A 13,468-nucleotide genomic window follows, 5' to 3' on the forward strand; every position below is an offset into this window, starting at 1 on the left:
ATGCTTACACGACCGCCAGCGACCTTAAAAAGAGAATTAAAGCTTATAATAAGAAATAAATACGAATAAAAGAAATACGCTAGAAAAATTAAATAGAAAAATTAAATTGAACTAGGAAAATAGAACTAAAAATAGAAATATGCTGTACAAATAGAAATATACTGTCCTGTACAAGAACTTTTAAGAAATTGAGAAATTTTGATATTTTGGAAGATACATACAGTAGAATGATATGCAGTGATAAAAAAATAAAAGATTATGAATAGGAAATAAATGTGAAAAACAAAAATAAAAGGTCAAATTAACTAAGAAAGAATAAAATAAAATTTAATTTAAAATTTTAATTAAAATAACCGTACTGTACAATATAAGAAAATATATAAAAAAATATAGAATAATAAGAAAAACAGCTGTACAATGTAGAAGTGTAGAATTTATGGAATTTTTGGAATTTATGGAATTTTTTCGAATTTATGGAATTAGGTAATTATGTAACAACAACAACAAAGACAACAGTCAGTTGTTATTTTAAGACATGAAGGTCAGCTGTTCTGGAACAGTTCTTGCAAGAACATTATCAAGTGCATTTGCTAAACCCATCAAGCAAGCTATTTACCCTCATGAACAGGTAAACTGGATCTTACAGCCGTCTTTAAATCATTATTTGCACCAATCGAACATCCAGTATCGTACTGTACCACCAACAAACTCCCTACATGAACATTACATCACTACTACTTGTTATTTTGCACTACCTAGTATAGTACATATGATGCACACAGGGCTACTTGCCCTACCTTATAATTACTTTATGTACACTTTATGTATGTACACTACACATACTCAGGATCCCCCCCCCCCCCCGCCAATTTTTTAAATCTGTAAACTAAGTGATTGTTGTGGCATTACAATGTATAGTGTTTCTGTACTTTGTTTTTATGTTAGTCTGTCCTCTGACAGCTACGAACAGCAAAAAAAAACAATTCTGATTTTCATGAAGACCTTCTCAGGAAAGCAATACTAAAATTTACTCCTGCAGTCCTTAGATCTCTGTCTGAAGTTTAATCTGCACCATCAGTGAATCTAAATGTGGAGTAAAAGTGATGTTATGAACAGTTATGTGTGGGATTTAATAATCTACTGTAAATTAATCTACTAATGCGCTATTGTCTCAATGTAAACACACACCTGCACCAATAGATATTAATTAGAAAAGATAAAGTGAATATTTTGACTGGGATTAGTTCATATTTTCACTTTGGCTGAAATAACAGCGCTGAGTGAATTTTAACAAAACGTCATATTTATCCTTTTATCTACTTTTTCCGATTTCTCATCTGTGATTCACTCTCTGAGCCCAAGCGCTGCACGTGTGTCATAAGGAACAGTTTAAACAATCTTCACATGTGATTTGTTGCCGAGTGTGTCAGGCTCGAGTCTGCCAAATGTGTCAGCGTCCTCAGGCTGCTGACCCATAAGCAGAAGGAACATCGTGTCAGAGTCTGCCAGAAACTGGATGCCCCGTCCTTTATGTCGAGGATTATTAATGGTGACAAAACTTGAGTGTACGGGTACGACCCTGAGAAAAAGCGGTAGTCCTCCAAGTGGAAGAGCCTGTCATCGCCACGTCCGAAAAAGGTGAGGCAGGTCTGCAGATCGACAGAGTGCATGCTCATCAACTTTTTCAAAGTCATCCCCAGTGGCCAGGCCGTCAACAGCCAGGTTTTGAGGGAGGACAAATGGGGGAAAAGCTTGTAAGCAGAGCTAATCTCAAAACTTTTTTTTTTATTTCATCGTATAATGATAAAATAAAAAAATAAAAAAATTAAATGTAAGGTATATAATGTATGTGTTTACCAAGGCATGTACATAACAGTGACTTCTGCATTTGGTTTAGTCTATGCTCTAAATCAAACTCTTACATGTACATGTGAATGTATGATTATGAGTACATTCAATCAACAATTGAAAATATATTGGGGGTATTACATATATATATATATGAGAAATATTTATATGAGACATGATAAATGAAAGAATTGAATTCAGAAGTGAAGTGTTTTTTTTTATCGTTCCTCCAGTCCAGCAGGTGGCGGTCATGCACCTGCAAGTTGACTCCTAACCTCGTAAAAACACCCTAGAAGAGGAAGATGGTGATGCAGTAGACGGGCTACAACAGAATTAGTTACATTAAACTGCGTTTGTGTTCACGCATTATTGTCTCCCCGCAGCAGTTCATGTAAAATCTGAAGGTTGTTAAATTATTTATTTATTTATTTATTTTTCGCACGGCGTCTCGCGTGTTTGCTCGCGCGCGGAGCTGGTTGTGTGTGTGCGCGCGCGCGCTCTGGTGAACATGTCACTAGTGCAGTGAAACAGTCGCGCGCTGCAGAGCGCGCGGTGTGAAGAGTCCCTGAGCGCACTAAATGAGTGCGCCTGCATTCCAGAGTCGTGCACGTGGAAACGAAATGCGCTGCCCATGACCTCACACTGGTATTATTGTGTTTTGTGCATGCACGTGCGCTGTTTTTAGGTTAATGTTGTTTGTTTATAAATAATCATTGGTCCTAGGGGTGAACCCTGAGGTGCATTTTTTTTCCGGATAAAACGTTTGCATGAACTGTTAGTTGAAAATTTTTTATAATTAATTATATAAATATTTGTGGAGCTGTCACTGTATAATCTCATGTAATTTGCCCCCAGAAATATTGAGTGGGACCGATTGTGCATGTCTGTCAGACTCAATTTTGGGCCTTTTTATAAAAATTAATTAATTTAATTTTTTGATTTCTGAATTGTACCATGTAAAAAAAAAAGTAAAATGTAGGCTTGTAATAGGTGGAGTACGTTTACATTTACATTCTATTTAGGCATCTGGCAGACGATCTTATCCAGAGCAACTTTATTAATCTGACAGGGAAGGTGTATCATTAGAGCAGCCATTTCACAAATTATGCAACAAGCAGTGAGGAAAAGGTAAAGTAAAAAAAAAAAAATAGTAATTAAATACATTTTTAATTTATGTACGTTTGCATTTGAGTAAACATATAAATTAGATCTCAAGATGCTTCTTTAAACTTGACAACTGTTCAGTGGGCATTGCTTACTTTTCACATCAGTGCTTTTCCGTCATCCGTAGTTGAAATAAATTTCATGTACATTGAGCATTCAAAGGAATCATTACATGTTTAATTAGCGATTACTCAATACTAGCGTGAGCAAAAGCAGACAAATAAACAAGTAATAATGTCACCATAAAATATATGTCAATTGCATAGATATATAAACAGTATAACCAGTCAGGCCCATACATTTTTTTTGAAGAAACATAAATTTTCTCGGCATTTGTCCTCCACCACATTGAATTAGAAATTGAACTTTCAAGATGTGAGTAAAGTCAAAACTTTAGGCTTTAATTCCAGGGGTTTGGCAAAAAGGTGGCATTAAACATTCAAGAATTGCAGCTATTTATTTTTATACACTCACCCCATTTTGGTGACTCATAAATAATGGAACAAATGTCTGACAAGAAGTTGCATTGCCAGTGTGGCATTTATTTAGGAATTACAGCCTTTTTCTTGGGGGGGGGGGGGGGGTATAAATAATGGGACAAACTAGCATAATTACAAACATGAGGATTGTTTTTAATACTTGGCTTAACATCCTTTGCAGTCAGTGACTTCCTGAAGTCTGGAACCCATTGTCATTACCAAATGCTGAGTTTCATCCCTAGAGATGCTTTGCCAGGCCTTTATTGCAGCTGCCTTAACCTTCTGCTTGTTTGTTGGTCTTTCTGCATTCAGTCATGTCTTCAGTAAATAAAAAGCATGCTCTATTTGGTCACTGGTCATTGAAAAATATCCCATTTGTTAGCCATGGGTAGCTTTCGCTGTATGTCTGGCTCATTATCCATCTGCAGTATGAAGTGGTGTGTTGCAACATCAGGCTAAATCTAAGCAGAGATTATAGCCCTATACACATCAGAATTAATTCTGCTACTTTTATTAATAATCAGGTCATCAATAAACACCAGTGATGCGGTTTTACTTGTAGCCATAAACACTTATTCCTTAACACTGCACTCATTCACGTTAGTTGTCTTTATTGGTTTTCTAGTTCTTTTGCTATTGCTGAGCTCGCTAGTTAATTCCTTTTTTTTTAAAGAAGGTTCCAAGCTGGTTTATAGGGCAATCCCAGTGTTGTTGCTCTCTCTCACTCTGTTTTTTTTTTTTTTTTTTTTTTTCAGTCTAATGATGGACAACTTCACTTGCACAGACACCCCTTTGAACTCCCTGGCAAATGTTACACTCAGAACCTCCTCCAGGTCTTTTATCTGCTAGATTAGTTATGGATTAACGAGGGAACAGGACACACCTGGTCATGCATGTCAGCCATTTGTTCCATTATTTATGAGCCATCAAAATGGGGTGTGCGTAATTCCTGAATGGGTAAAGCCACACTTTGTCAAATCTTGTGAAACGCTCACTCGTGAGTGTTTAATTTCAAATCCAATATGGTGGTGTACAGAGGCTACATCCAAAAGCTTATCTTCGTCCCAAAATTTAAGGGCCTCTCTCTTGCTCTCTCTTTCACTCTCTCTTTTTCTGTCTAACTATTTATCCCTCGACTATTATAAGTGGACCAGGCACATATTGACCTTCTTATTTTTTTTTTTTTTATCGTAAAGCATCAGCACACTACATCTCCCAGTCAGGATTCAACCATTTCCCCTTGGTCTATGTAGACAGGTTATATATTATTCTTAACGATTTCACATAGAACAGAAGAATTGAATATTTTATATGATTTATGGCATTTCGTAGTGTGAGCGATTTTACTAATTGCATTTCTGTATAAAGTTAGATGTGCTCTTTCCCCCCTCCCTCTCCCCCTGCAGGTGACTTGAGGTGATGTCCACTAGCCCTCTCCCACCCCTTCTTATATTTCTGAGTGAGAAGTATGGGATGGGTACAAACTCTACTTTTAACACGTGCCGTAAGAGCAGGAATGCACTGATTTAGCTTTTTTCTTTTCTTCAAAGATGAACAAGATGATTCCGGCAGAAGACTTGAATACTCCTCAGAAGACTGAGCTTCACCAATGCTCAGATTGCAAGAAGAGTTTTACTTACCGCAGCGCGCTCCGAAGACACATGCGCATTCACACAGGAGAGAAGCCGCATCAGTGCTCAGAGTGTGGCAAGAGATTTAGTAGACAGTATATGCTCCACAACCACAAGCGCATTCACACAGGAGAGAAGCCGTATAACTGCTCAGACTGCGGCATCTCTTTCACTCATCTGAGTAATTTCCAAGTGCACCAGCGCGTCCACACTGGAGAGAAGCTGTACGACTGCCCAGATTGTGGGAGAAGCTTTACTCACAGCAGGTCTCTCCAGGATCATCAGCGCATTCACACCGGAGAGAAGCCGTATCAGTGTTCAGAGTGTGGTGTGAGTTTCAGTCGACAGAGTACGCTGCATAACCACAAGCGCATTCACGCAGGAGAGAGGCAGTATCGCTGCCCGGACTGTGACAAGTCCTTCATTCACCTGCACCATTACAAAGAACACCAGCGCGTTCACACCGGAGAGAAGCCGTTTCACTGCTCAGACTGCGGAAGGAGTTTTTTGAGACAGAGTACGCTCCATAACCACCAGCGCATTCACACCGGAGAGAAGCCGTATCAGTGCTCTGAGTGTGGGAAGAGTTTCGTTCAGTATAGTAGTCTTCAACAACACCAGCGAGTTCACACCGGAGAGAAACCGTATTACTGCTCACAGTGTGGACGGAGTTTTAGCCAAAGACGTGTCCTTATAGCACACCAGTACGTTCACACTGGAGAGAAGGTTTAGTGCTGCTCATAGTGTTGAGAATCTGTTTCCTTCAGTTTGGTGACACCAGAGAGAAGGTGTTGTTGTGTTATCACTGCTGTTGAAGTGTTGTCACAATGCAGAAAGTGTTAGTCCACCAGGAAACCCTAAAAACTAGAGATGTATCATCCTAAATTTAGTTTTTAATACAGATGTATAAAGGTTGAATGGTTGTTCAATGTGATAGGCACTTTTGATCTACAGCAGTGTGAATTTCTGTTTTTCCTGACAAGCTGAGCTCGGACCATCTTCAAAGTGCGTTTTTTCACATTAGGAACAATTGATTTGTACTGTGACCAGGAACGATTGGTCTCGTTTTCCCGCTCCCCCTGCTGGCCAGCGTTTACATTATTTTTGCTCTCTGTACAACTACAGAGAGCAAGAGAGAGCATTATTTTTGCTCTCTGTACATTAAGTTCCCTACATACGAACATTTGAATTATGAACTTTTAAAGGCATGAACAAAGTGTGCAAAATGAGAGGCACGCACTGGACTTACGAACAACCTTTTGGAACGGAACTAGTTTGTGTGTCAGGGACTTACCATGCTAGGGCACACTTGCGTATTTAGACTTTTCGATACAGTAGGTGGCAGTATGCACCTAGTTAAATGGTGAGCCGCTATTAAACACAAGAGATAATGAGAAGTTTAGGAAGTTAACTTTTGCACTATACGTAATGTCATTGATATTTCAGGAAAAGAAAAATGTCTACTGAATCAGTTATGGCTGTGTGGGTCAGAGGATGAGATTGGCGTAGAGATTCCAGAGGAGATCAATGGCACTGATAACGTCATGTCTAAACAGTGGTCTGCTCAGTAGCCTTCCATATCTGATTCTGTCCGTACACCAAGTACCCAGTACCTGAGACTACGTCTTCAGGCGGACTCGACTACGGGTTCCTAAATACTAATAAATTATAAATTATAGCAGTGGGTTTGATATGGTGTAACTTTGTTTAAAAAAAAAAAGGAAAATCCAAAGAATATGTCAATTTTGCTAACAGGAGGGCAGCAGAATCCTTGCCACACATTGCCCAAAATTTAACTGCATGATCTCAAAAATGTATGTGGAATTTGATTAAAAACTTAAAGAAGGTGTATGGAATACATTCAGTAGCAGAAAGTTGCACCGTGTTTGACTGCTAGAAAAACAAACCAAAGTCCCAAATATCTTCCCCCTGAACTGATATAACTGAACACAGTTATTGCTAGTGTTTTAGAAGGTAATATTCAGCAAACATGTGGGGTTATACTGTAATAGGTCCAGTGCCTGGAACGCCCATGTAAGAGTGGATCTTGCTTGAGTGTAGCTTTAGATAAGGGCTATAGATAGATAAATAAATATCAAAATGCATTTAAATTAAGCCGCTAATCTGAAGGATCTCTGATTGGTTCTGGGTTCTGGCTTCTGTATATTCTTATTTATAGAGCGTGAACAGAAATCTAAATGTGTGGTAAATAGGCTTGTCTCTTTTGTTGTAAAACTGCTTCATATGGGACAAATGTCACGGTGTGAAACAGAATTAAAGACCTGACCCAGATAACTCACAATGCTAACCCACATTGTGGGGAAATACAGTAGGTTTATATTTTTATGTTAGGAAACTGCTTTTAGTGTGTATGAATGCCACGAAGCTGAAAAATAAAAGATTTGTACTAAAGTGTATATAATTAGATTTTCTTTTGGGTACAGAAGGATTTTATAAACTTTTTGTCGAAAAAATACAAACTATCTTTCGTTGTGTCTAAAATATATAATAATTTAATTATAATGCCATTGATCGGAGTTACTTAATTAATTAATTTATTTATTCCTTCCTTCCTTCTCAAGGTGGGACAATTAAATTATGAGTTCAATAATTAGCTTAATGCATATCACTTCTATTGCTTGTAAATATTATAAGGACTAGAAATTTTTAAATGAAAGAACAAAAACGTGTGGAAGAACAAAGTGTGGGCTGGTAATAAATCACAATTAATATAATAGCATATTGATGCGAGGGTGAGTCAAAAATCTTCTGCACTCTGGTTATATTAAAACTTCTGATGGTATTCTCAGCACTTTCCATTCAAGGTTAGGGGTAGCTCAGTGGTTAAGGCATTGGACTACGGTTCGAAAGATCCCAGGTTCAAACCCCACAACCACCAAGTTGCCACTGTTGGGCCCTTGAGCAAGGCCCTTAACCCTCAACTGCTCAGATGTATAATGAGATAAAAAAAAAAAGTGTAAGTCGCTCTGGATAAGAGCGTCTGCCAAATGCCTAAATGTAAATGTAAGGTTCCTGCCTCCCAGTCACTGCTGTGCAGGTGTGAATGTGTTACATCAGTTCATTTGTAACTGCAGTGAGAGCAACAATGGGCGTCCCGCTTGTGGTTTGCGTCGTGATTTAGCATGACAATTAAAGTTCACACACTGTTGACATTCTTGCAGATACTTTGTTTCGAGGTGTTAAAGCATCCTTTCTATAGTCCTGATCTCACTCAATCAGACGTTCACCTGTTTGGTCCCCTGAAAGCAGCCCTACAGGGATGAAGGTTCACTTATCATGAAGAACTGAAGACAGCTTAGCCTAAAACATTTTTAATGATGGAAGTTTGTTGACAGATGGACAATGTGTATTGAAAAGCGAGGAGATTATGTCGAAAAATCGTACTTGTCTTTTCTAAAAGTTATTTAAAATAAATTCTACCGCCAGAGTGCAGATTATTTTTGACTCATAAAATTTATGAGCCTTCTGATTAGTAACCCAGAGATTTAACTGCTAACTTACAGGCCCGAATGTAAATATTTTTATGATTTATGATTCTATTTTTCACAATGCCACAGCCTCCTACAACAACAACAGAATCTAACCGGACCCCCGTGCTGTCTGCATGTTTTAATGCAGGTTGGATTCATGTAGATTTGTTGAACAAACTGTAAAATCAGATTTCCATAAAGTATAGTGCTGGTCAAAAGTTTGGATACACATTTTAAATAAATATATTTTTAGTGGTTTATTTTTTACATACGAGAATACTACAATACTGGACATTTCAGAATGAATAAATAACACAAACCTGTGTAACCTGAAGCAAACCTGAAAGTGCTACAAATTATTTTACCCAAAAAGCTTTTCTAAGACCAGATATAAAAGCATCAACAGACTGTGGCATTCACCGTCTAGGTGCAGCTGAAGAACAAGCCAGATCTCCTATAGTATGAAGTTTAGTCTTAGAAGGTTTCAAAAGATATACTGATGTAATGATCAAATTTACACACCTTCATCAGGATCCTAGCAGCACTGTTTTGAATATATAATTACCTGGACTACCTTTGCAGTTAAGCAACGTTCTTCACGTGAAAGAAAGACGTCTTACACAGATGTTTGATATGAGCCCCTTATGTCAAATGAGAGTCCACTTTAACCCCAAGGTTAATAACACATGTTGATAGTGGGATATTATGGCGAGAAAAGGTAATAGTAGCGCTGTTAGATATTCTAACCTGGTGTGGAGTTCCTACTAAAATAGCTGGAAAGAAATTCCAGGTATCCAGCAGCAAAGAGGGCAGTACCATAAACACAGGTTTGTAGATGTGATTGCACATTATGGAGTTTACATATAATCATTAGACACAGTGTACATGATGTAGGAGCTGACCAGAGTTATTAGTGAACTACAAGAATACATTAAAAAACATGCAAATAACAAGTACTTTAAAAAAAAAAAAAAAAAAAGGTTAATAAATAAACGAATACTAATAAGTAAAATGCAGTGCACAACCCTTAAGCATTTCATACTGCATTTGTGTATATGACAAATAAAATGTGAATTTGATTGCGCAATTGTATTGATGACAAAGTGACAAGAGTGCAAGTAGTAATAACTGTGCAAAAGAACAGCAAGAAAGTGACAACTGACTGGGTCTGAGTGTAGACTGGGTGAGCACCTGTGGTACACCGGGCATTCACATGTGTCCTGAGGAATCAGATTGACTTTACATCAGTCAGTCTAGTCCACAATGCCACCAGTCGTTGTTTACTATAGTTGAAAATAGAGCTAAGAAGACAAAAAGAAAAACTACAGAGAAAGATGGAGCAGAGTAACATGAGCGGTTTAGACACCAATGAGAGCATTACTGGAGTTGGACAGATCTGGAAAAAGGGAAATGAGTTAAACGTGTTATTTTACTGGTTCACTGATTCAAACGCCTGGGACAACTGAGGTGGCCATCCATGTCTCTCCACACTCTGTAGCTCTTTTGTAGAAATAAGACAAAACTTCCTTTGATATCACCCTCAGCTCATTCCAGCCCTTCTTCTGGTCAGACGTCTGCACCAAAGCCATTGTTTCATGACTTCAAGCATCATAGAGAATGTCACACCCTCAAGGACGTCTACAGCTTCACACCTTCTCTCCACTTTAGTCATTCACGCATTAGACAAGGTGTCACACACCCATCTGCAGTGTCCCCTCATTACCACCCACTCGGCCTCTGAATCACATCTGATATCTATCTATCTATCTATCTATCTATCTATCTATCTATCTATCTATCTATCTATCTATCTATATAACTATCTGTAAATCTGTCTATCTGTCTCCATCTGTCTAACTATATATCTATCTATATAGCCATCTGACTTCTTACAATCAATGGGAAGGAGAGGAGACAGAAAAGTTTGTGTTTACGCCTTGTTTACACTAAGTTGTCCTTCTTTGGTGCTCAGACAAATACACTCCCTGTTCGGTAATCGGAGAGTGAATCACAGATGAGAAATGGAAAAAGTAGATCAAAGGATAAAGATGAAGTTTTGTCTTAAAACCACTCCAGCGTGTTAAAATTCACTTATACCACTTCAGCGCTGTTATTTCAGCCAAAGTGAAAATATGAACTAATCCCAGTCAAAATATTCACTTTATCTTTTCTAATTAATATCTATTGGTGCAGGTGTTTGTTTACATTGAGACAGTAGCGCATTAGTAGATTATTTTACAGTAGATTATTAAATCCCACACATAACTGTTCATAACATCACTTTTACTCCACATGTAGATTCACTGATGGTGATACGTCTCTTATGGAGAGACATTTTTCTAAAACTGGTTTCTGGTCCTTCAGTGTATGAAACATAAAGATATCACTGAAAGAGTGAGTTCTGACCCAGTGGTCAGGCTAAACCATCCTTTTATTTATATTGAGTCATTTATAGTTTGTTGTTTGTTTTATGTGCTACACTCCAGGCCTGTAGGTGGCGGTAGTGTACACAGGAGCTGGTCAAGAAACCATAAGAATAAGAAGGGATTTAAAACCCCAAGCTGATGATGTTCAAGCTGTAGTGTTCCTGGTCCAGTGGTAAACTATCTGAGGTTACAGGAGGAGGTGAGTGAGATTATTATTATTATTATTATTATTATAATATTGTTTTACTTTGCTGAAAATAAATGTCAAATTATAATAGCTTTGGATGTTATTACATTTATTTATTGAAAACTTAATACTATAAGTAACTCACTATTTCATTTCTGAATACAAGACAGGGGTGTACTATTGTTACAGTTATTAATAAATGCTTATTAAGATTAAATTAATTATAAAATATTTATCCTCCTTGTAGTGAAAAAAAAACAATGTCTTCAAACTAAATACAAAAATCAGGAAAAAGACTTTGAATAAAAAACAAGAATATCTAAGCAAGTGTGTGTGTGTGTGTGTGTGTGTGTGTGTGTGTGTGTGTGTGTGTGTGTGTGTGGAAATCTGTTCAATTAATATTACTATATATATAATACTACACTAATCCAGAGGGAGGATTTTTCACTAGCATCTTAACTGTAGCCATGAAATAAGTTACAAACTGCCACCTTTAATGGCTTCCATTAAGATCTCCTATTAAAGAAGAAAAAACAATTAAGAATTTTTCCCTACTGCTATTGGTTTCTCATTTCTTTAAGTTCAGTAAAAAAAACACCACTGGAGTGACTGGTTTGATCAAATTGTCCAGCGGTTTTGGTAGGAAAGGGCTTTATTCTAAAAAAGCTTGAGTCTGTGCATATGGTGTGTGTGTGTGTGTGTCAATGTGGTTGCTGAAAATAAAATAAATAAAAAGCCAAAGTGAGGGAATTTTTTCAAACTATTAGATCTGACTACATGGCATACACAACACTGCCACAAGGGGGAGCTATTAAAGTGTAACTTTGCTTTAAATTACCTGTCAGGACATTCCAAGTGTCCCTGTCCATAAAGTCTGAGTGCAAACTCCAAGCATGATATTGTGTATGTTCACATACAGGACGAATGGCATTTTATTTATTTATTTTTAGTCAACATGAACAATTGACCTTTTGCAGGCGCCTGTTCGCTATGGCCCCACCCACTTACGTATTGGGGGACAAAAGGGACATTACAATAATCTACCTTCAAAACCAGACACAGAAGCAGTTTCAAAAAGAAAAAGCATCTGATAATACTAAGTCGTCTTTGACAACACACTGTCGCCTCTGAACCGTCCGTGTTGTTTCACAGTTTTTAACACAAGGCTGAATTCCAAATCCCTCTCTAACCCCTGAGCAAGGGCACGACTACAGGACAAGAGATTTTACACCCTATACAAAAAAAAATGTAATTGAAAAATGAAACATTTTCCTTTAGCACAGTGAGAAAGCATTGTTTCATTAGTTTGTTACTGACTTTTATCTTATTTTATTTTTCTCCTCCAGAAAGAAACGAGATCATGACGGCAAAAGACTCCATTAGCCAACAAAAAAAACCAGACCGTCACCAATGCTCAGACTGTCCAAAGAATTATGCTTGTCGGAGTGACCTCCTGAGACACCGGCGCGTTCACACAGGAGAGAAGCCGTATTGCTGCAGAGACTGCGGGAAGGCTTTTGCTCATCACGGTAACCTTCAAAAACACCGGTACGTTCATACAGGAGAGAAGCCGCATCAGTGCTCGGAGTGCGGAAAGAGGTTTACTGAGAGGAAGTCTCTCCGGAATCACCAACGGCTTCACACGGGAGAGAAGCCGTTTGTCTGCCCGCTGTGCGGCATGAGTTTTAGTCGAGATGATACGTTCCACAAACACAAGCGCGTGCACTCAGAAGAGAGGCCGTATCAATGCCCGGACTGCGACAAGGCCTTCACTTACCCGCATCATGTGAGATTCCATCAGCGCATTCACACCGGAGAGAAGCCGTACCACTGCTCGGAGTGCGGGAAGGGTTTCGCTCAGACTAGCACTCTCGGACTACACCTGCGCATTCACGCCGGAGAGAAGCGGTATCCATGCTCGCAGTGTGAAAAGAGTTTTCGGACGCAGAGCGCACTCAATAACCACCAGCGCACTCACACCCGAGAGAAGCCGTTTTTCTGCACAGAGTGTGGGAAGTGCTTAGCTTCTAACAACAGTCTCCAACAACACAAGCGCCTTCACACCAGAGAGATGCCATACCAGTGCTCCGAGTGCGGGGATCGTTTTAGGACAAGGAAAGTGTTCTGCAAACACCAGTGTGTTCAGAAGGTCATGGACTAGTCAAGGACGTATGTTTACACGGGAGAGAAACAGCATCAGTGTGTGCAATGTGGGAAGGGTTTTAGCCAAAAAGAGACTTGA

At 38.5% G+C, this 13,468-nt stretch overlaps 1 protein-coding gene across 1 annotated transcript; it reads left to right on the forward strand.

Moving 5' to 3' along the window:
• Window positions 1-2,151: 2,151 nt before the first annotated feature.
• On the forward strand, window positions 2,152-13,468 carry LOC128535971 (zinc finger protein 850-like). The gene is made up of 4 exons (XM_053510139.1): window positions 2,152-2,252; window positions 4,898-5,853; window positions 8,218-8,246; window positions 12,573-13,468. The coding sequence occupies exons 2-4, from the start codon at window positions 5,042-5,044 to the stop codon at window positions 13,385-13,387; spliced, it is 1,656 nt and encodes a 551-aa protein (XP_053366114.1). The 5' UTR covers window positions 2,152-2,252; window positions 4,898-5,041; the 3' UTR covers window positions 13,388-13,468.

The sequence above is a fragment of the Clarias gariepinus genome, chromosome 1 (genome assembly GCF_024256425.1).
Source record: "Clarias gariepinus isolate MV-2021 ecotype Netherlands chromosome 1, CGAR_prim_01v2, whole genome shotgun sequence".
In the NCBI taxonomy this organism is placed as follows: domain Eukaryota; kingdom Metazoa; phylum Chordata; class Actinopteri; order Siluriformes; family Clariidae; genus Clarias; species Clarias gariepinus.

Excerpts from the sequence above, each read along its gene's own strand:
- LOC128535971 (XM_053510139.1), top strand. The coding sequence starts at position 5,042 with ATGAACAAGATGATTCCGGCAGAAGACTTGAATACTCCTCAGAAGACT. Across the intron at positions 5,854-8,217 it reads CACACTGGAGAGAAGGTTTA|TGAGAGCAACAATGGGCGTC; the intron begins GTGCTGCTCATA and ends TTGTAACTGCAG. Across the intron at positions 8,247-12,572 it reads CAATGGGCGTCCCGCTTGTG|AAAGAAACGAGATCATGACG; the intron begins GTTTGCGTCGTG and ends TTTCTCCTCCAG.